Source organism: Cydia pomonella, chromosome 10 (assembly GCF_033807575.1).
Source record: "Cydia pomonella isolate Wapato2018A chromosome 10, ilCydPomo1, whole genome shotgun sequence".
In the NCBI taxonomy this organism is placed as follows: Eukaryota; Metazoa; Arthropoda; class Insecta; order Lepidoptera; family Tortricidae; genus Cydia; species Cydia pomonella.
The window spans coordinates 10976740-11000195 of NC_084712.1; the positions used below are offsets into that span (position 1 = coordinate 10976740).

Consider the following 23456-nt stretch of genomic DNA (forward strand, 5'->3'; position numbering starts at 1 on the left):
AATGATCAACAACGCGCATGATCCATAGGCTACAGTGATTGCTTAGCATCAGATGGGTCGTATTCTTGTTTGCCACCAACGTGGTATAAAAATGTTCACCAATACCAGTGATCGACAACGCGCATGTAACAACTTAGAAGTTGCAGGCATCCATAGGCTACGGTGACAGCTTATCATCAGGCGGGCAGTATTCGTGTTTGCCACCGACATGGTATAAAAAAAAAGTTGCAGGCATCCATAGGCTACGTTGACAGCTTATCACCAGGCGGGCAGTATTCGTGTTTGCCACAGACGTGGTATAAAAAAAAGTTGCAGGCATCCATAGGCTACGGTGACAGTTTATCATCAGGCGGACAGTATTCGTGTTTGCCACCGACATGGTATAAAAAAAAAGTTGCAGGCATCCATAGGCTACGGTGACAGCTTATCACCAGGCGGGCAGTATTCGTGTTTGCCACTGACGTGGTATAAAAAAAAAGTTGCAGGCGTCCATATGCTACGATGACAGTTTATCATCAGGCGGACAGTATTCGTGTTTGCCACCGACGTGGTATAAATAAGTTCACCAGTACCAGGAATCGGAATTAGGTCAGCTAAAAAATACCTATTACATAATATAGAGTGGTTACAACCGGATATAAAAATGTATTTTTCTTGAATACCTGGATATTCGATATTTATTTATTATTCACATACAGATATACTCGACTTTGCTAGTTAACGACATACTTAGGTTTAGAAACTCCCTTTTCTAAAAAGTGTGATGTAAATGTTACCAGATGTAACTAGAAATAGTTACAACTTTTAGATTAACATGAAACATCCCGTAATGTAAGTAAAAACATGTATGTTTAACATTACGACTAGTACCTGGATAAATATCGAATACCCAGGTATTCAAGAAAATATATATTTTTCTATCCGGTTTTAACCACTCTATATTATGTGCTCTTGCAAATATGCCCGTATGCATATTTTAAAACAAACTTATTGGGCAGTTGGAAAAGTACAAAGTCCATATATTTGTTGACCACAAGCTCCAAAACCAACCGCACCTGGAGCAAGCCGATGCCATCGACCTCGACCTTGACGCGTACACGTGCTCTGTGGCGTCAGATACATACAAAGTAGCGCCAATATATAAATATATAAATTATATATAATATAATAAATATATATTGGCGTTGAAACTCTAGGTCCATGGGGTCCCAGCGCGCACAAGTTTTTTGGAGAAATCGCGAAACGTCTGGTTGACGTAACTGGTGACCGAAGAGCTGGCGGCTTCCTCGCACAACGTATCAGTATTGCGATACAACGAGGAAATGCCGCCAGCATCCTTGGTACAATGCCTCAAGGGCCTCTTTTAGATATAAGCTAGTTATAGTATTCATCTGTATATATCCATTATGTATATTGTTATTGTCAATAAATAGATTAATAGTTCCTAGCTCAAAATAAAACTTATATGCATATTTTAAATCTAACTTATTCTCTCTCTTATCTCGATCGACCTCGACGCCCACGTAGGAATTTGCAGGTGGCCGTCGGCGCCACGGTGGCGGCTGATGCAACACGTCGGGAGATAAATACCTAAATTGAGCCAAAAACGAGAAATTAGGACCAGTTTCACCGTGACGGGGTGGCCTAGGGGTTCATGACGTTAACTGGCTAAAGACGCCCCGGTTAGCTAAAGACGCTGGTTCGAATCCGACCTTCGCCACTGGAGGCCACCTCGTCACTTTTTGTTTGTCGTACACGTACAAAGTGGTGCCATCTATTTTAGCGAAGTTTTCCCTCGGGAGATAAATACCTTAAACATAGAAAGTAGCGCCAACTGGCGAGGATATATGCACAACTACCAAGGGGCGCAGGGGCCAGGGGGCAGCGGCGGGTAGGGGGCGGGGGAGGGCGGGGAGGCGGCGGGGAAGGGGGGGGGGGGACTAGTGGCGCCATCTAACGGATCTTTGCCGAACTACCAAGTGGCGCAGGCCAGGGGCAGCGGCGGGGAGGGGGGCGGGGAGGGGGGGGGGGGAGGGCGGGGAGGCGGCGGCGGGGGAGGTGGGGGAGGGGGGGGGAGGGGGTGAGGGGGGGGGTGAGGGGGGGGTGAGGGGGGAGGGAGGGGGGAGGGGGGTGAGGGGGGGGTGAGGGGGGGTGAGGGGGGAGGGGGAGATAAATACCTAAAGTGAGCTGGAATCGGCATATCCTCCCTACTCACATATACACGTTAAGTGTTTTCTTATGCATAGTAGGTTCTGCCATCTTGTGGGCTACATCGGAACAATAAACCTCACATTTACGCTTCGCGCCAAAAATCTGCCAGCTCCTGTGCTGCCTCCTACAGTTCATGCACGCTCCCTATATTACTTAACACTAAAATTCGCATTTCAAAATATCTTCCACACTCAAATTTATTTCCGTAGGTAGAATAGAGAATTATCTCTTTTTATAAAACTGCTACTCAATTTCTCCAAAATATCAAAAATGCACAACGTTAATATTAAGTTTTCACTTCTGCCGGCACTTACCAACTTAGCTTGCTTCTAAGATGTCAGTATCTATGTAGGTAATACTTAGAATTTTAGTCGAACAATGGCTAGCTATAATCAATTCTCAGACGAAATACCAATACAGTAGAGCTACAGAACAATGGTTCTCTTAATTGATTAATGAGGACAAATAAGGGTTAGCTCGTTCAGAGGAAAGGGGTCTGCCGCGTCTCCGTACAAACGTAGTCCCCATTTTCCTCCCTGGATGTAAGTATGTTTACCTACATAATTTGATGAATATTGACATATTGACCATAGCTATGCCCTTCGTTTGACTTTTTTTGATTCTTTTTTTATTATTGTAAGAGAAGCGTTATAATAATAATCTTATAATTATTAAAGATTCGAAAAAAAAATTAAACGATATGGCACACCTAGTTGTGGTTGATGTTACATCAAATTGCGTCAAAATATTTTCAATAAGGATAATATCCAGAGAGGAAAATAGAGACTACGTTTGTATGAAAAGGCGGTTTTGGGGCGGTCGTCCACTTTCGTCTTATAGTTTAACGTCCACTTATCACCGAAATGAAATCACTGCGCTTAAGAGGTTAAGAGTGCTATAGAAATGAATGTTTACGAAACTGTAGTAGTGGAGTCAAGTGACCAGGCGTATCAAGCCGATACTTGTAGTATACAGTGTGTTTATTTAGTCACCTGCAATAATTTACGAGGTATACTGGAATATATAGGTCATACTGAGCAACTTTTACTATGGGACCAAACCCAAAAATAGCGAAAAAAAAATGGCTGTTTCATTTTGGCTGTCTGACCTTGACATTTTCTATGGGAGACTGAATTTTTTATTTGCGATTTCGGGGTTAGTCACATGGTAAAAGTTGCTCAGTATGACCTATATATTCAGCCCGTAAATTATTGCAGGTGACTAAATAAACAACCTGTAGGTTTAAATCATAAGCATCAATCCACAGTTGTTTAAGAATTGTTCTACTCTACTCATATAAGTTCTACGCCTCCAGCTACACTTATGATCGTGCGATTCGTAAGGAAAGTAATCTCAATCCAGCAAGGCCTAATTTTGAAGTCTGATGAGATGACAGTAATTTCTTAAAACATAAGTGACATATGTAATCTTGGAACTAAAGGACCACGTTAGACCAGCCCGGGGCTGGGCCGGGGCGTCCAACGCTTCGTTTTCTATGATGGGTGATAGCTGTGATCACGTGATGCTTTCTATAGAAAACGAAATGTCGGATGTCCAGCCTGGCCCCGGGCCGGTCTAACGTGAGTCATCCTTAATGTAGCGAGTGATTCTAATTTAGGATTTTGAGCGTAGAGAGCTATCTAAAGCTCGAAGTGTGAAAAAGCTTTTCACCTCAGCCGTAAGGAAAGAACAGAAAAATATGATATGAAAAAAAGTTCCCGGAAATATAGCCATATTTCGGGTAACTTTTTTTCATGTTATGCCTCACCCACTACCATATCATACCATACAATACTATGGTTGCCATACCCATACACCAACCACATATAGTGTAACCCATAGCCATTCCATTCCCGAACAATGGTACTCCGATCTCTTGTCTAGTGTTGGTAGGAAATCAAGCATTTTGAGTCTTTTGAAGATCTCGAATCGTTTGTACTATTAAAACTTTAAAGTCTTTTAGGTTCCGAGTCGAGTCTTTTTTAAGCGCAACTCAAAAGGACTTGAGTTTCTGAATAAAGACTCCGTTAACAATTTTGTAGGTTTTTTTTTTCTAAATACTAGTTCAGTAAAAAAATAAGCGTTATTGTATGATGTACCTAACCTTGTTTTTTATTGTAACCTTGTTTTTGTATTTCACTTGAAGACAATGCATTTTGATCTTTTTTTTTAAAGAGGGTGTCTGAAGTTGACTCAAAGACTAACAAGTTGAAAAGAACTCGAGTTTCGACCAAAGAGTAAAGTAAGTTTCGACTTAAGAGTCTAAAAAACCGAGTCAAGGGTTAAAGCAGAGGACTCAAAGGACTCGAGTCTTAACCAACACTACTCTAGTCCCGATCCAATCAAAGTCCAACTGCTCAGTCTCTGTGCCAGTTCCAGCGGAAGTCCAGTCAGTAAGAATATAAACTGTATTGTTATATTACATGTCTATGACTGTATTGTTTCAAATCGTGGCCTCTACAAACGTCACAATAATCGCATGCGATTCGAAAAAAATTGCGGCATTTCATCAATCGATTAAAGTCGTTACTCCTGCTTAGCTGTCAATTGTCTAAAATCGCATGCCATTTGTTGCACCGTCTGTATACACATTCAGGATTAATTAAGCGCTTTACACATCTTGATTAATTCAAAATCCTAACCTCCTTGTGAGTATTGTATTCTTTGAACCTACTAATTTATTATAATATTCTGGCAACATTATAAATTGGACACCTGTCAAAAATCTTTATTGTCTATAGTCCTTTCTCCTTGGCATTTCGTTGCAAGAAGTGTCGTGCGTGGCATTCATGCTGATTTATAGTCAAAAAAGTATTATAAGTCGCAGACTAGGAGCGAAATAATAATGTCAGAACACGTGCTGCCGGCCGAGGAGCCGATACGGTTCATATCTCCAGTCATTCAGGATAATCCGACAGGATGGGGACCGTGCGAAATGCCGGACCAGTTTCGGGACATGCCGTATCAGCCGTTCAGCAAAGGCGATCGGCTAGGCAAAATAAGTGATTGGACCATGGTGCAGGACAAGAAATACCAAAGTAAGTAGAATATATGTCTTTTATACTGGTTAGAGGGGTTCTACTAGGTACATGATTGAGGTTATGTTGAACTGCACAAATTGACAGTGACACAATCGCCAGGGCGCGTATTACAAGTTACAAGTGATGCAGATGACGATGACGTATAATTGCTACAAGTGCAAGCTGCATATAAAACTTTCTCTTACAAGACACAAAATTATATCATGTTGTGTTTTGATGGATAGCAATTTTGAAGCAACATCAATATTTATGATAATATTATCATTACACAATCATTTCTTGATCTATAACAGTTACATTACTATAAATTTCTTGGATATTTGTCACTGAGCACACATATTTTTATTATTTACATACAATTGCTTTTATTTATAATCTATGTGACATGACATAGTATTTAACAAAACCTGTAAAATTATTATATCTAACCTTGACTATATTTGATAAAGGGTCATGTTATTTATGCAGTAATATGAGTTATACATACATATAGTATTGTATTATTATTGTTTTCAGATAAGTATGCATCTCAGTTTGGCGCAGGATCGTCATATGCATATTACCATGATGAGGATGAATCAACATTCCATCTGGTTGATACGACCAGAGATGTAAGTTATTGAGAGAGTAATGATTTTTCAAATTTTGATCCTGTTTGCAATGTTATGTTGAGAAAAAACTAAAAGTTTTAGTCTACATTGTTATGTTTAAATTAATAAATATTTGGGGACAATCTCACACTGCTGGACCTAGCCCAAACTAAGCAAAGCTTGTACAATGGATACTGTATACATACTTGTATAGATAACTCCATACATATAACAACACATTAGGAACAAATATTTGTGATGAACACCCAAACAATTCAATAGTTGTCAATAACAAATCAAATACTTTCTACAATTGGGTACTTGACACATGTTGAATATTATAACAAAATTTAGTTAAATGGATAGAAAATGAGCTATCCATTATAAAAAAATGGAATTTAAAAAATTATATTGAGATTATAAAAAAATACAAAGCTCCGAAGTCTCAAAAAAAAAAAATTTTTTTGTCTTTCACAAATAGAAAAGAAAATGGTACCATTCGATTCCTTACATTGAAATTGAAAAATAAATTGTATGACAACTATACACATAAACGCAATATTTCAGGGTCAAAATCGCAATTTTCTTGATCTTCCATACATTTAGGACTGACTTATATGATGTGACGTCACATCACCTTATCATTTTGTTAGAGGCGTTTCAATCGTCGAGTGCGAGCGTCAAACTTTAACTCTCATTTCTGACCTTTGTGTCATATGGCTTAAATGCCATGAGTCCTATATAAACATTTGATCATGTCATGCTCGCTTAAAAGTCTTTACTTACGGTGGCGTCGTTGATCGGGTCGCCACTTTCCCGAATGAAGGTTGAGGGAGGCGATGGCTGAGATACACGTCATACTCGTGAACGGGTGCTGTTTGTGGAGACCGGTCTGTTTAAGCTTACACGGGGTACAGGTTATGTTAAAGTATGTAACTTTACTTTTGAGTGACATTAACGTGAGACACTTCATTCGGTTCTTGTCTGTTTTAATTTTTTTGTCTTTTAATTATTTATATAAGAATTCAAGCCTTGGCGACCCTCTACATCTCTAAGGATAATTTAATATATATTTTTATATTTTATCTCTGACACTTAGAGACTTATACATCTCTAAAGAATTTTAGTATTTTATGGTTTTATTTTTTTATCATAGTTTTTTTTGTGTAATTTGACATTTAGAGACAGTATACATCTCTAATAAAGTATTTATTATTTCATAGATTCGATATTTGTAATTGTTTTTTTTTTTTTAATTTTTTGTTTGTAAAAATGGACATGTAAAAGTGCCCCTGTGGCCTATTTGCTGAATAAATGTTTGATATTTGATATTTGATCCTCAGGAAATTCAAGATCGTTTGACATTATTTACAAAAAACAGTCAAGTAGCCAATTCTAAGGACATTTTAAAACCTTTTGCACAGTTTACAAACTGAGGTGATTTTATATTATGACTTTCCACAAATACCACCATCATCTCTAATTTGTAATAACTAAGTCAATAATCCATTTTTTACAGCAAAAGCCGCCATACCAGCGTGGACGTGCTCGCGGACGCGGCCAGCGCGGCCAACGTGGCGCGCGCACTCCAGGCGGTATGACCACCTTGAACAAGGTAATTACCAAATACAGTAAATACAACACTATGGTACTGATAATAAAAAGAACATCCTTTTAGTCCCTTTTAAAATATGACTGTGAAATGTGGACATCACTTTGTCGGAATGGAAGGAAGCAAGCAAAGCTAACAATAATATAAGGAGGCTAACAAATCAGGAAGAACCATGTACCTATGAGTTTACTTATATCAGAAATCAGTTTACAAAAAGAGAAGAAGGAAAAACAGAGAACGGAAAAGATGATTTTCCACCATGTATGTGGATAAGAAACACTAAACAGAGTAAACAGTTCTCTCGATTAACACATTCACTGCCGGGAACCCTGGGCGCTCGTGAACTTTGTTCAGATGCCAGACAACCCGCTGGGCGAGTTGTTTTGTACGCAGCTATAGACCACCGGTTTCTGGGGTAGTGCGCCGTTTTTTGTCTGGCAGTGAATGTGTTAAAACCTCAATGCCCTATTTTGACCTTTCTTACCAACATTTTTATTTTATCCAGCAACGCGACCGCAAGATGGGCAAGCGCTGGGGCCAGCGCGGCGCTCCAATGAAGATTCGAGACGCGTCCGTCACCGTGCGCCCCACTTGGGTCACCATCGAGGACATGGACTTCCCGCGGCTCGCCAAACTGTCCCTGCCTGGCATCAAGGAGGGTGAGTAGCACCGATGACAGTCTAACATTATCAACGCAAGATGGGTATGCACGTGGCTCCGATGAAGATCAGAGACGAGTCGATTAACTCTTACAGGTTACACTCTTTTTTTTCTTATTGACTCAGTAAATGTGCCAGTGGAAAACGGTAACGTTGACAAAAAATCGTAAGAGTGGCGATCTTAATGGACAGTATTAAAGTAATTTTGGGGTTTTATAACCCTTATGTAACCCATATCCCAATCCACAGAAAGACTGCCCAAAATTACTTTAATACTGTCCATTAAGATCGCCACTCTTACGATTTTTCGTCAACGTTACCGTTTTCCACTGGCACATTTACCCGAACAGACTAGTAAGAATATGCAAACTTGCAGGTGAGGACATCGCGTGTTGCGGCGTGCTGGAGTACTACGACAAGGCGTACGACCGCGTCAACGTCAAGCACGAGAAGCCTCTGCAGCGCATCGATCGCATCTTTCATACGGTATGTACCGGATTATTGTCCTGTTCATCTTGATTGCATCCTAAAGCCAGGAGTGCCTTTGGTAACCTAATTGCAAGAATTAGAAAAGGCACTGATTATTACGAAAGCATCTGCTCTTTAGTCTAAGCAGTCTCCGTAGCCTACGTACGCCTGCAACTCCAGAGGAGTTACATGCGCGTTGCCGACCCTAGCCCCCGATAATAACAGGGTCTATGAAAAAGACTATGCCACCTGTTTAAAAACACGAAACGAAAATGGGCAGGTGGTTACTCGCCAACTCACCATGTGGGTCCCCGAAAACGGCCGCTCGCAGGGAGCGACAAGGGGACAACATTGCGTGAATGGCTCAGGGTGTAGAGAAGTGTGCGTATGCATATTTCACTTCCACCCTGCGAGCATATAGCTCTGACACCCTACTCTGCACGGCCGGTAAAGGCAAGCCAGAGGTCAGGGTCCTGCGGCTCAGTGTTCACTCCAGCCGGCCAATCATGGCAAGCCGGAGAGAGGAGCCTGACCGACTCTCGGGAGTATGGGACTTAATGAACGTCACTTCCTATTCAGCTCTCCACAAACTGCCCTAACTTGTTACTTTATAAAATCAATCTCAGAACTCGCAACTTACGAATAAAAGGAATTATCAAAATTCGGAACATTATTATTCTTGTTTTGGGCAGTGTTGTCGCTTTAGACTAGTGAAATTGTAACTTAGCTTTATAAAACACGCTCCAGCACTCGTAACTTCAATGATGAGAAAGGCAACGGTCAGTTTGACTGTCCATGGCATTGCCGCATTCCATACAAACTGTGTGCCATCATCGAGAGCATCATCTACAATTAGTTTTGATCGGAATTTTGGGTGCGACACTGCAATATGATAAGTTGAGATTGTAATATGGATACGCCTTTATGCCCGCGATACCTTTGAAGTGTGTGTTAGTGTAGGTAATTCGATAAATCATTAAATAACCAGTTATTGAGGTCATTCACCCTGCACCTAAAATTCCGATTACTGGCTATCGAATCCCATATAAAATAACGTAACATCGTCGTCAAAAACCCCATCTTCGAATAGTTTTTACAATTTTTACCGCCCTTTCCTATTGTGATCAAAATTCGAAACACGATTATTCTTGTATAGGTGACGACGACCGACGACCCGGTGATCCGGCGGCTGTCGAAGACGACCGGCACGGTGTACGCCACCGACGCCATCCTGGCCACCATCATGTGCTGCACGCGCTCCAACTACTCCTGGGACATCGTTATCGAGAAGATCGGTACAGACTTTACACTCTTTATCGCTAAATGAGGCCCTGAGTCCGCTTTTGGCAACTTCATTCCAAGTATTTGCCTCAGCAACAGTTATTTTCGTAGGTATAAGCGAAAGTGAACCTTTCAGCCCAGAGAGAAAACTAGGCTTTTGTTCTTTTATTAGTTAAAAAAAAGCAAGAATTATAAATTCTAATAGTGTCAATAAAATTTATATTCACTTTGGCTAAGGCTCTTTCGGTAAAGTATTTGTTCTTTCCTTGCACTACTAGAGAAACGCAAGTATAATAGGTTATTTGGTATTGTAGGTGATAAGCTGTTCCTGGACAAGCGCGACAACACGGAGTTCGACCTGCTGACGGTGAACGAGACGTCCGTGGAGCCGCCGGCCGACGACGCCAACTCCATCAACTCGCCGCGCAACCTCGCGCTCGAGGCCACCTTCATCAACCACAACTTCAGCCAGCAGGTACATCCAGCTGCTAAATTGGTGTTATGTATAGACTATGAGGGTAGGGTTTGACTTTGTGTACAAAGTGAGGTAGTTATGAAAATGCAGTCTATCAAGTGAATCTGGACCTGGGCATGTGCTTGGGCCCTTATACTGTTAGTTACATTGCATGGCCACTTTATGATTTGATTGATTCATAATGTGTCCAGGAAATATGTACAGTACAGCAACAGCCGAACGGCTGTTGTAAAATAATTTTGCGGAGACTAGTCACTACGCCTCCGTGAGACGCCATTGTGCGCCCTTTCTGCGGTCTTGACCTTCAATTGAATGCTGTAGATAGTGGTTAGTATCTGCATAAAATCGGCGCAAACGCTCTGGTTAACGATTAGCTACTTGTAGACGCCAATCATAACGTCCGCTCTCTATACTACACATACGAACAGTTTTTCCTGACGTTCACTGAGCAATGCTCAAAAATAACTAAGGACGCTGTGTACTTCAACATTCATAGGCAGCGATTAGCTTCCAGGCGCTGACGTTAGCGTCAACTAGAAACCATAGTTCAAATATACTTTATTCATGTAGGCCTAGCAACAGGCACTTATACCACATACATTCTCTATATTACTTGCCGCGTTGATGTCTAGACGCTGCGCATGGGGACTTGCAAGAAACCGTTCCTGAATCCGTCCACATGGTCACTGATGGACATGCTACTTTATCATGTCTTATCCTGTCATGTGTGTATTAGCTCTCTTATAAGTAAAGATATAATTTGTCGCACAGGTGCTGAAGTCCGGTCCGACGGAGCCCAAGTACAAGTTCCCCGAGCCCAACCCGTTCGTGTCCGAGGAGGAGGAGGGCGAGGTGGCCTCGGTAGGCTACCGCTACCGCAAGTGGAACCTCAACAACGGCGTGGTAAGCAAATCAACTGGTTACTGTTTGGTGCCACTGAATCTTAAATCTATTATATGATATCTTGCATATTTTCAAACATGCATACAAATTTCGATCTTATATTACTTCTAAAACTGAACAACTACTTGTTTGAAATTGATGATCACTTTGTGAAGGCCGCAGGTACACAATTAAATTCAAACACATACAAGACGGGAGCTTCTTTAAACTCTTATTACTTATGATTTTTATCTAATTATACCGCACAATAAAAGAAAGCAGCTTTAACGTGGACTGCCTGCCTCATGCCTAACTACCTGGTGATCTTTGTATTATGTTTTACATTACATATGTTTGAAGATGTATCTGCTTGATGTATTAAAATACCATTTACAGTACATATGGGGCTACTTTATAGCACTAGTGCGAGAAGTAGCATATTATGTTACTGTGTCGAACATTTAAAGGGCCATATGTACTGTAAAACGTTGTACGATACATGTGCGAATAGGTAATTCGCAACTCGTGTCGATTTAAAACACTCCCTTCGGTCGTGTTTTAATTTATCGCCACTCGTTTCGAATTTCCTATTTTTCGCACTTGTATCGTAATGTACTATTATGTCCCAGGTTCTGGTAGCTCGCTGCGAACACGACGCTGTAATGCAGGGGCCTCAAAACGAGACCCAGTTCCTCACCATCAAGGCCCTGAACGAGTGGGACAGCAAGCTCGCCAACGGCGTGGAGTGGCGACAGAAGCTGGACACCCAGCGAGGAGCTGTGCTGGCTAACGAGCTGCGGAACAACTCCTGCAAGCTCGCCAAGTGGACCGTGCAGGTGCTGTAGTGTTCCCGGTCATACAGCTCCCACGGGAGACCCAGTTACTCGCCATCATTCATGGCCCAGACTGAGTGGGATAGCTAGCTCACCGAGAAATTGCATGTTCGTAAATCGAAAAGGAGTAGTGCCCAATTTTTACCGCAGCTTCGATTTCGCAGAGCGCCTTACGACATTTCAACGGAATTTTATAGAATTATATAACTACTAAAAGTAATGTCAAGCCGCGGCCTGACAACTACCTCGTCAGGCAATGCGTTTTAATCCGTTCCTAGGCAATAATATCTATTTTAATTTTATTTATTTAAACTTTATTGCACAAAATATATACAACAATGTACAAATGGCGGACTTAATGCCAAAATGCATTCTCTACCAATCAACCATAGGGCTAAACAGAGATACCTAGAATTGGTGCAGAGAAAAAAAATATTGAATGAATAAAAAAAGCAAACCATACTTATAAACTACGTAAATAAATAATAACAATAAACTACCACATATTTATAGAATACATACTATAAATATAATAATGGTGGATATTATTCGAGCTCTTGTTTTAGCAAATGCTTACGTAACATCCGCTTGAAAGAAAACTTACTTGGAGCTTGTCTAATATTTAGAGGTTGGAGGGTTTTATATTTTATCCTTCACATCCCAACAGACAAGCAACATCCAATCCATAGTTTGAACAAAAACTATATCCACTGAACAATTCTCTATGGGTCACAATATGTCTGATGTATGTCACACCACTGTATCTCACTGAGCCGTTTCGTCGGCAGGCGCTGCTGGCCGGCTCGGACCAGATCAAGTTCGGCTACGTGTCCCGCACGCAGGTGCGCGACAACGCGCGCCACGTGATCCTGGGCACGCAGCAGTTCAAGCCGCACGAGTTCGCGGCGCAGATCAACCTGTCCATGGACAACGCCTGGGGCATCCTGCGCTGCATCATCGACATCTGCATGAAGCAGAAGGACGGTCAGTACACACCACGCCACGTCACGATGTTTCTGGTAGCCTAGTATTTACATTACATTACAGTATCAACACTCATTCATTGTATATTTGACGACCGGTTTGGCCTAGGCGGTAGTGACCCTGCCTACGAAGCTGATGGTCCCGGGTTAAAATCCTGGTAAGGGCATTTATTCGTGTGATGAGCATGGATATTTGTTCCTGAGTCATGGGTGTTTTCTATGTATTTAAGTATTTATAAATATTTATATATATCGTTGTCTAAGTACCCTCAACACAAGCCTTATTGAGCTTACTGTGGGACTAGTCAATTTGTGTAATAATGTTCTATAATATTTATTTATTTAATATGTCTAAAGACACGAAGAATGACAAAGTTGATGTTTAACAATATACGTAACCACAAAACATAACTATGGCGCAGTATAGTTATATATATTTCAGGTGTCCAACTAAGAGGAACCATTTTTTCTCAGACTTCACATCTCTACAATCTATTACTCTTTGATAAGAACAATTAGCTATTAATTATAAGTCCTATAGCTATTATAGATACAGATTCAGATTTTTTTTCAGAGGTTTAGAACAGATCCCTTGAAGGGATAAGTTCGCCTTTGTACTTGGGTTTTCCTAATTGTAAGTTACTTTTATTATGTGTTTTTGTACAGTCAGCGTCAAATACTTTGTAGCAACCAAAGTAGCCAAATAGTTCGGTACACCATATATTTAGTATGGTGTACCGAACTATTTGGCCACTTTGACTGCTACGAAGTATTTGACGCTGACTGTACAATAAAGAGTTAATACTGCTACTTACTAGATTTTTCCCCACTGCCCCATTTGAGTTAAATTTCCTTCATTGTAAATATTACGCTCTATTTTTAAATCTCGTTGCAGGTAAATACCTAATCATGAAGGACCCCAACAAGCCTCTGATCCGCCTGTACGACATCCCGGACAACACGTTCGAGTCCGACGCCTCCGAGGAGAGCGGCGACGAGCCCGCCGACACCCCATTCGCCCCTCTCTATTCGTACGGAAACAACAAGAGGATTTAAACCTTACGATCATAATCTTAGGGTGCCACTTCACTTGACGGCTGAGCTTACATAAGCTATACATTAATTACTTCAGCTACGACTAGATTGAACCATATGCGCCTGTACATAAGGTAAAAAATACCTTCATCTTTCATAAGCCACAAATCAGCTATTCTCTAGACGTAACCGGTTTCTAGTGTATTTATCGCAGTTTAATAAGTATTCAATATGTATTTCATATTTTTATTCAACAGAATACAATTTTATGGTCACATTTGGTATTTTATTGAGTAAAGTGCATGTACTTGTATGTATTGTATTTTATGAGCGCAATTAAACTTGATACAAAAAAAGAGATGGGCCGAACATAGAGTTTGCTGAATACGAATACGAGTATTCGTCGGCCTAATGTTCGGTTCAGATCGTACAGATCCGAATATTCGGCCGAATTATTCGGTTCTTCTGTATTATTATAAAAACCATTTGAAAACGCTTTCAATTACATTAACAGCTAAATATAGGCACCCTATACACAAACAGGCAAGGGGCTCACAAACAAATTTTCAACACTACATACAACATCCCATGGTTTCAATATGTCCAATCATGTATTTTAATTGGGAAAAGATAACCTTATCGAAGAGAGTACATGTTGCAATAAGACAAAACTAATAAAACGGAGTCATTCCAACGTCACAATGGCAGGGTGTACCGGGAGGTACATTTTTTAAAGGAGGTACTAAATATTACAAATTAGGTACAAAAATATGACATGCTTTTAGTTTGTTTTTATTTGGGTCCCGACTCTTCACTAATAAAAAAATATATGCCGAATATTCGGGACTTCAACCGAAATCTTGCCGAATGCCAAATAAGTAATTACCGAATTTTCGGCCCATTTGGAATACAAAATTCGGCCGGCATTTCACTTATTCATAAATGCAATGCAGCACGAAGATTCAGGGAAACGGCTATTATTTTATAAAAACTGTAGGTAGTTATGAATACATGCCCTATCTTATCATTATCACAGGTAATTCTTACGTCTAATAAAGGCAAGAATTCCACATCAACATTAATTCATACCGACTTGAGTAAATTATTATTTACGATTAGACCGCGAGGCGGGAACAAATTCCCATGACCAATCGCCTCCTGGGCGATAACTCGTATAATGGTTAACGGCTATGTATTAAATAAAATGTATGATGAGCCCTCGTGGACGTCAGCTGCCGCTACGTTGGCGGGTTAAGGAATGGCAACCATCGAAACATGACAAAAAAAAAGTTATCGCCCTCCGTTTGATACTATGTCAGATGATAGTTTAGATGCTATTGTGATTTTTTAAAAATCGCCAGCCAGTTGTATCGCGATGGGAAGACAGTCAACTCGTCGCATAATCATGTAAAAAATAAGCGCTTTACCTTTTTATGATAGTGATAACAAAATCATGACACTTTCCATATAGTATTCCATCAGGAGTTTCTATAAACGCCTTGCAGAATACGCATACTTTTCGGACATAAATGGTAAGTCGCGTTTTCTTACATGTTCATGCGACCAGCTGACGGTCTTTCAAACGCTATACAACCAGCTGACGGTTTTTTTTTTTAATAATAGCATTCTATCATCTGACACAGTATCAATCGGGAGGCGACGACTGACGATATAAATATGCTACTGGCCCGCGGTCTAGATCGTTAATTAATGTTTAAGCACATAATTGCCTTGTAAAGGAATAACATAATATTTCAGTCAATATTATACTTAGGTATTTGTTTCCTGATTAACACTGATTAGGTTTGTTGTAATTTTATTTACAAGTCTCGTGATCTTAGAGATAACAATCTGGCTCATTTGAACAGTCGAACTTACAATATTTATACAATAAGGCGTTTGTCGAGTAATCTTGTAATGAAGGCCTCTCCGCCTCTCCATTATACGACAAATTTTAAGTTAACTTTACTCTAAAATTAGGTATATCAACTAATATCCTCCATATCTTTAAGTGCTGTAGCTTCTTGGTTCTTCTCCTGCATATTATCCTGTACCTCTTCCAGCGTTTTATCCTTAGTTTCAGGCACGAAAAAGTATATAAAAAATAAGCCTAAATAACCTACTATAGCAAAGGCCCAGAACACGGCAGAGTGTCCCAAGCCGGCTCGGATTCCGTGGTAACATTTGGTAATAACAAAACTCATTACACAGGCCATAACAGTGGCCGAACTAGATGCAGCTGTCTTTACGTTTATAGGAAACAGTTCTGCTTGCATCACATAAGGTAACATGCCTATGCCTACGGAATAAAATATATTGAATCCGAACAACCCCATTAAAGGTAAGAAGGAGATTGTAGAGAGTGTCTCAGGGCTGAGTTTGACGGTGTCCTGAAGATAGAAGTAAAGGCCTAGGGCGCTCATTGAGAGCGCTACTCCTAAATCTGAGACGAACATGAGGATTCGTCGACCGAAGTAACCGGCTAGCAATGCACCTCCCACTCCTGTAAGCACAAAGAAGATTTATAATAAACTTTTTAGATAAAATGCCAGTGGCATTCAGATATATATTTGATGATAGCAAAGTTGAATGGGTTTGGTTTGGTCATGCTTATTATGAACCTTAAGGTGAAATGGGTTCAGCGATCACAGATTTTAAAAAATCGTGGCGCTTATTTAACTGAAATACGTTTGCCAAAAAAGTTTACGAAATTTGAGGACTTTCTCTAGTAAATATACATAGAAAAAGTCACAAACCCAAGTCTAAAACGCATCATTTGTAACAATTTTTGCACTAAAGCAAAAATACCAAAAATTACTTGTAAAAAGGTGATTAATTTTTCTAACACTTACCTCGTACGCGGATCCGAGTTTCAGATACGAGTACTGAATAAGATATTCACAGGTCTTTTTCCCGAAAGCTGACGCGGCTTTTGTGAGCTCTTATGAATTCACCTATAGGTACTTCTACTTCCATGGCCGGGAAACGGAATTGACGGCCGTGTGTTATATCAAATCAACTACTAAAATAGGATTGTATCAATTCTTAAAATAGGATTGTATCAATTCTTAACTTTGTACGATATACTTTACCTGTGATAACCTGTACGAAGCCATAGACAATACTAACGAGTGGTCCAGATATGGAACTGCTTTGTCTGAAGATAACTTCGAGATACGCTTGGATGGCCATCCCGCCGGTCATATATTGTAACATCTTCAGGCCTATAAACAGGTTTAAATTTATCACAAATATGGGAGTTAACAAGTTACAATATTTATTTCACACTTGCTCGAAAAAGATCTTATTTCATGCAGGTGTGCTGAAGGGAAATGAGTTTTACTTTTAAAATACTGACGTTTATAATTTAATATTTTTGTTTATGTTTAAAATTAAATAATTCGATTAATTTAACAGCCGTTTAAAACATTTTTACATAATTTTCAATCGTGGCTGAATGCCGAATAGGTCTGCCTTCCAGAGGTAGGCCAAAGAGCATATCATCACTACGTTTTAAGGTAGGCCTTCGATGCCTCACCTGCCAAGAAATTATAAAATGGCGGACGAATGTTTGATATGTCACCGTATTTAAGAATTATTTCGCTTAAAATTTAGTTTTTTCTTCGCAACTGTGATAAAAAAACATTGTGTGTAACTCCGGGGGTAAGAATATTGCAAACTCGGGTCTTTAATTCCCTCCAGCCTGCGGCTGTCGGGAATTACCACCCTTGTATCCAAAATTTCACTTACCCCTCTCGTTGCACAATGTACTATAGTTAAACCACGATTTAACATAGGTATTTCTATTGCTCCCTGTTTAGTAACAATGTTGACATACAAAGTTAATAACATATATTTTCACCACACTAACTGGTAAAGGCCCTCTTGATTGTTCAGAAACTAAATGAGAAAGTTGCATTTTATCCGCAAGTGGGACAAAGTACCTAATCAGATGCAATGCAAATGTTGAGTTGTTTCCTTATATTAGCTGGTAGAATTAATTGACTTTTAAATGATGATTTAGAATAATATTTTTTTATTACGATGATTTGGTTTGTTTTTTTTTTTTTCATTTCATGTTTAGTGTTTTCCTCGCGTTGGTGTAGTGAAAAATTTTGTGTTTCATTCGGAGGCAAAGTTTTTTTAACCTTCTTACCTTGAAACCCTCGCAATGCTCCATGATTTCATTCCATCTGAAGACTTCAGATCTGATTCCATTTCTCGAATTCAATTTTGTAATCTTTCGCTTGCTCGGGTATCAATATTAGCACGAGCGGTTAAACAACAACTTTTCCCCCTTGTAAAACAAATAACTGTTAAGTATTTCGAATTCCCATTAGGTACAGTAGGTGTGAGTAGGTACTGCTCGCACTGTGAAATTGCAAGCTGCCGAACGCGCGCATTCTGCCGCGAACCACGAGTCGTAGCTAAGCACGGTAGTTTGCGCTGCCCAGGTTAAAACAAGATTCAATCTTTTTAGGGTTTCGTAGTCACCAAGAAACCCTTATACTTAGTTTCGCCATGTCCGTCTGTCCGTCCGTCCGCGACTTTGCTTCGTGATCGTTAGTACTAGAAAGCCGCAATTTGGAATGGATACATTAATCATGCATGGCCATGATGCCTTTATTGAGTTATTGCAAAAAATCTTCTCTTTTTGGTAAAAAGACGTTTAAGCGCTGCGAAGGTACTGCCTTAGTGCCTGGCTTGTGATATACATGGTACTTAATAATAGCCCCCGTTTCGCCTATTCTGATAGAATGGTTACCTACAAAACCTTACACCGAGCATGGCCCGACATGCTCTTGGCCGATTATTTATTAATTACATAGATTATGTTCGTATCCAGTGAGCACTGTAACCGAAGGGCAGTGCAATCTCCGAGATTGTTGATCTGATAGCGGGGATCATATGTAGATACGAGCCGGTTATCTAAGGTTAGTTCCTATGGACATATCAATCTCTACATAATTGTATCCAGGAACTGTTCTGATAGCCGGGATCATATGTAGATTATCATATCATATGTAGATATTAAGGTACTTAGTTCCTAAGGACGTCTCCATCTATAGATATTTTTGTTTAAATCTATAAACTGTATTGCCATACGATAAATATAGTTTAATACATAAGTACCTAGGCAGTGAAGTAAGAAATGTCAACAAACATGTTATCTGGGTGCCAAGATGCGGCATCTTGGCTAAGCATCCAGAGGCTTTCTTATTTACTGGAAAAGGTGTGTATACTATTATTGTGCTCGACGTAGCCGGAAAGCGGCAACTTCGTTTAGCACAGCGGGCCGAAAGTTGACGCTTTTCAGCCGGAGGGCAAAAAAATAAATTTACTTAGAAAATATATTTACCTGATACGATATATAAAGCTCTTCTATACTTCATGTTTGAGACTAGCTCCCAAAGGGTAGTTTTATTCTCCATGCTTTCCCGCACATGTGCCCGTATGATTCCTAACTGCTCGTCTACCCACTGAAATATTAGTATATTACATACCTAGGGCGTAAAGTAAGAAATGTTATTGTTATGTTAGATCGCTTGTAATCAAATGTAATGTATGTATATTGTTCGAGGGAGCCGGAAAACAACAACTTAATTTCATATGAGAAAATATGTTTTTTTAATGTTTTTAATTACTCACAGCATTATAGAAATCTGATCAATTACCTTTTCATCATTAGTTCCTTTCAACTTCATAAATTCTATCCTAGCGGCCGCAATTCTGCCATCTTTCACATGGTAATATGGCGACTCAGGTATCCATAGACAACTAAGCAAATTTGCGAGAGGAATGGCGAGAACCAGCGCGTTGAGCATGTTGTAGGTTACGAACGGACCTATACAGTAGACAAGTAGACTGCCAAGGTTATTGGTCACTTGAACAGACATGCCTAGCGCCCCTCTGATCTCTTTATCAGCTATTTCTGTGATGTAGATCATTACTACCTGAAAAATAAACAGATTAACTCGTTTAAGATTAATTTTTGAAAGGTTTTATTAAAAATAGTAATAATATTAAACCAACTTACCACGGCAGTCATTCCTAAAGAAACTCCACACAATATTCTTGGAAAATACAACATCTCGGCTGACTTCGTGAATAGTATTATGCCCTGAAATTGACAAAAATACGATATTAAAATCCGGGTCGAAGGACCAAGTTCCAACAACTCTATTATTTAAGGGGCTCCCCGCGGTTTTCATCGATTTTTGGCGAGTTTTGAATCGTTACTCCTTCATTTGCACTACAGATGGAATTATAAGACAAACGGCTATCGGTTCTTTAATCTTTAATCTCCATTTTTGTCTGACGGATTTTGAAAGAAACTAATGCTTATTTTTTATGATTTTTATAAACATTGTCTAAACAAACACTTTTCGTTACTAGACTGCTAAGAAGGATCTTACATATATGAGATCTACATATTTGGGTTCGTCTTTGATGTCTCTAAAAATTTGTCAGATTTGTTAATATGATTAGCTACTAAAAACATTAGAAAACTAAGGGATTCAGATCGAAGGTCATTGGCATTAGGGACCCCCATAAGTATATAATACAATTGTTTATGGTTTATTTAATGTTTACGCAGCATTACAGTCTTATCACTAATACACTGTGAAACTACATAATATAATTTAAAATCAACATCCTACACTTGACATTAATACACTTGACTGAAGTTGACTGCCTTTTATCTATCAACTCGCAAAATCTCAAGCACTCATTACACACATTCGCCCATACAATAAATTAGTGTTTGAATGGGATGTGCAAATACACTCTGTCTCTCTCTCATACAGTCGTAAAAAGATTTAATGTTCTTTAGGTATTTATTGGTTTATCTGCAGACTAAAATACATTAGACTATCTACAGACGATTTCCTTGAGCAATCACTTCCTGTAATCTGTAGCCTACAGTACAGTGTAGGTAATACACGCGAAATCAGATATCAAATATACTTCTTAGTTTATTACGAGGACTACATGTCTAACGGCCTCCAGGACCCCATCCCATTCATAAAAAGTTTACAGGCAACATTGATGGGATTATAACGAGAGGCACCAATGACGAGAGGCATTTTGAGCATCCAGATTTGTAAAAATGACACAATGTAACTTAATTTGTATTAAGAGTAGGTATTAATGGTATTATCGTTACTAATATCTCAGGGTCAAGTGACATAACGAACAAACTCAGCCAAGAGCAAGACAAAACATTTAATGAAAGGTCATACACCTACCGCACCTATGATTCCAGGCAGCGTCCCGCAGAGGAGCGCCTTGCGGCGGCCCACGTGGTCCAACAGCGGGTGCCCGATGAAGCACCCCAAGATGGCGCCGATGGCGAACAGGGAGGATATCCATGATATTTGCGCCTGCGATGAGAAAACTTTATTTGCATCAGAGAAGCGTAACATAATACTCGCAATGTTATTTGTTTTACTATGAGGCTTAATAACTCCTCATGCTTATGACACCCAGGCAAGAAAAATACTCCAAAATTGAACCGGGAGCGTAGCAAGTTGTTCGAAAAGTGGAAACTTGGGCGTCGCGATGGCTAAACAAACTTTGCTGCCGAGTGAAGCACAAAGTTTTCCGCCGCACCGCGGCAAAATACTAACTGTAAAACATTACAAATCAAACCCAAATGAACGCTATTAAATATTTATTTTTTCAAAATCATCACTTAACAGTATCTTTCCACCAGCCAACATGATAAAACAACACAAAATTTGCACCCAATTATTTTGCCACTCTTGTAATATGCAAGTTCTCATCAGTTTTTGAAGAATAAAGACAGCCTCTACGAGCTCATAGGAGCTCCTATCCTACAGAGGATAGGTATGGAATGGACATAATAAGATATGCGAGCCACTCAGGTTAACCTTTGACATTGAAATCACGTGATAATCGCGATATCCTACGCGGCAAACTCACCTCGGTAATTTGCACGTCTGCCTCTCCGCTTTGGAACTTAGGAATAGCAGGTGAAGGCCACGATATCACCGCGCCGGTAAACATGAAGTTTGATGCCGCTGTTTAAAAAAAAACGAAATAAATATTAACAAAATTTACATAACAAATCACCTACAATATAATCAAACATATTTAATAAATTAAATGCTATTTGCTGCTTTCATTTAAAAATACTTAAGCCGATTTGATAATAACGAAATAGTAGGTGACAATTACGCGTTCGTGTACAAAAACAGTGGCAGCGTTTCATGAGGTCAATGAACTATAACAAAAGAACCACACTTTTGATTATTTACCTACTCACGCTAATTTACGAGGTGTTTTATTTGCGTATAAACAAAATATAAATACATCTATTACGCTACAAATTTCGCGCCAAACTCACCGCATAATCCCGCCCAATATTGTATCTTTCTCTTCGTCTGATGAAGACTCATGATGACAGCTACTGATACAGAAATAAGTTTATTTTAATTATAGATTACGTGTAAACGAGTTTATTTGCCACATCGTGGCAGCGCTCGCGGCGTCTGGAGATACACTGATACGGTTACAAATGTTACAATCTAAACACACGCGACTTGACAATAGAGTTAAGTTAAGCTATTAATGTCTGTTATCAGAGATACGAACGTCGCGCGACCGTATATGCCTGCCATATAAACTGTTGTAATACTAATAACTCGACTCAATTGGAACCATAGGCTATGCACAATTATATAATACATCACTAAACTTGGTGTAGTTTTACACGATCAAATAGAATTATGATTTAGAATTAGGTACAATTTTTGCATAATTTCCTGATAGTTTAAATTAGCAATCTAATAGGGGAATACTTGTTTGACATTGATTTAGTATAGGCTACTTTTAAAATATAAATGCTATTGCAATAATTTGGAAGTTGTAAGATTGCTAAGTTCAAGTTATAAAAGTAAATCAAGAACCTAAGTTATACCAGAACTTTTCGCAAAATGTTTTTACTAAGTAGACACTTAGGTAATACAAGTTTGCATAATGATATTGCGCAAAGGCCAAACAAAATGTTTAGATATGAAATTCATATTTATTTAGCTACTGTGTCAAGGTATTGAAACCTACATTAACTTATTTGTTTATTCATTTAAATAATTTTCAAGCTCACATTTACAAATTACTGTGCATGTTAATCAAATAAAATTCATACTGAATATACCTATATATTAATGACATGAAAATGTTATAAAATTGTTGTATATTTATATTGAACATTTCATTTGTATTGATTTGTAAAATAAAAGGTAATTTAAAAATATATATATCACTAGGCCAAAGGTTAACACAGAGCGAGCCTATGCGCGAGGCAACATCACGCAAAATAGGCGCGAATTACGACGTCGAGTTGCGGTAACCAAGCCCAC

General features: G+C 39.3%; 2 protein-coding genes across 3 annotated transcripts; one reads left to right on the forward strand and one right to left on the reverse strand.

Moving 5' to 3' along the window:
* Positions 1 to 4950: 4950 nt before the first annotated feature.
* On the forward strand, positions 4951 to 14347 carry LOC133522080 (eukaryotic translation initiation factor 3 subunit D). The gene is made up of 11 exons (XM_061857283.1): positions 4951 to 5249; positions 5769 to 5863; positions 7362 to 7457; positions 7960 to 8113; positions 8490 to 8599; positions 9738 to 9876; positions 10177 to 10337; positions 11109 to 11240; positions 11849 to 12055; positions 12841 to 13036; positions 13931 to 14347. Exons 1-11 carry the CDS (start codon positions 5057 to 5059, stop codon positions 14089 to 14091), a joined length of 1644 nt encoding a protein of 547 aa, XP_061713267.1. The 5' UTR covers positions 4951 to 5056; the 3' UTR covers positions 14092 to 14347.
* On the reverse strand, positions 14303 to 22614 carry LOC133522083 (facilitated trehalose transporter Tret1-like). 2 transcript variants are annotated; one of them, XM_061857287.1, is made up of 8 exons: positions 22442 to 22614; positions 22018 to 22115; positions 21321 to 21455; positions 20108 to 20191; positions 19746 to 20024; positions 19430 to 19550; positions 17163 to 17294; positions 14303 to 16573 (listed from the first exon to the last, which is right to left on the reverse strand). In XM_061857287.1, the coding sequence occupies exons 1-8, from the start codon at positions 22491 to 22493 to the stop codon at positions 16056 to 16058; spliced, it is 1419 nt and encodes a 472-aa protein (XP_061713271.1). In that variant the 5' UTR covers positions 22494 to 22614; the 3' UTR covers positions 14303 to 16055. The 2 variants fall into 2 exon arrangements, with proteins under 2 accessions (XP_061713271.1, XP_061713272.1); XM_061857288.1 differs by lacking the exons at positions 22018 to 22115; positions 22442 to 22614 and adding an exon at positions 21819 to 21922.
* Positions 22615 to 23456: the final 842 nt, after the last annotated feature.

Bases quoted from the DNA above. Each gene is read 5' to 3' on its own strand.
- LOC133522083 (XM_061857287.1), bottom strand. From the start codon at position 22,493: ATGAGTCTTCATCAGACGAAGAGAAAGATACAATATTGGGCGGGATTA. The intron at 21,456-22,017 runs GTGAGTTTGCCG...TTCTCATCGCAG, and splicing joins CAGACGTGCAAATTACCGAG to GCGCAAATATCATGGATATC. The intron at 17,295-19,429 runs GTAAATATATTT...ACCTGTTTATAG, and splicing joins AGCTTTATATATCGTATCAG to GCCTGAAGATGTTACAATAT.
- LOC133522080 (XM_061857283.1), top strand. From the start codon at position 5,057: ATGTCAGAACACGTGCTGCCGGCCGAGGAGCCGATACGGTTCATATCT. The intron at 12,056-12,840 runs GTGCTGTAGTGT...TTTCGTCGGCAG, and splicing joins TCGCCAAGTGGACCGTGCAG to GCGCTGCTGGCCGGCTCGGA. The intron at 13,037-13,930 runs GTCAGTACACAC...ATCTCGTTGCAG, and splicing joins CTGCATGAAGCAGAAGGACG to GTAAATACCTAATCATGAAG.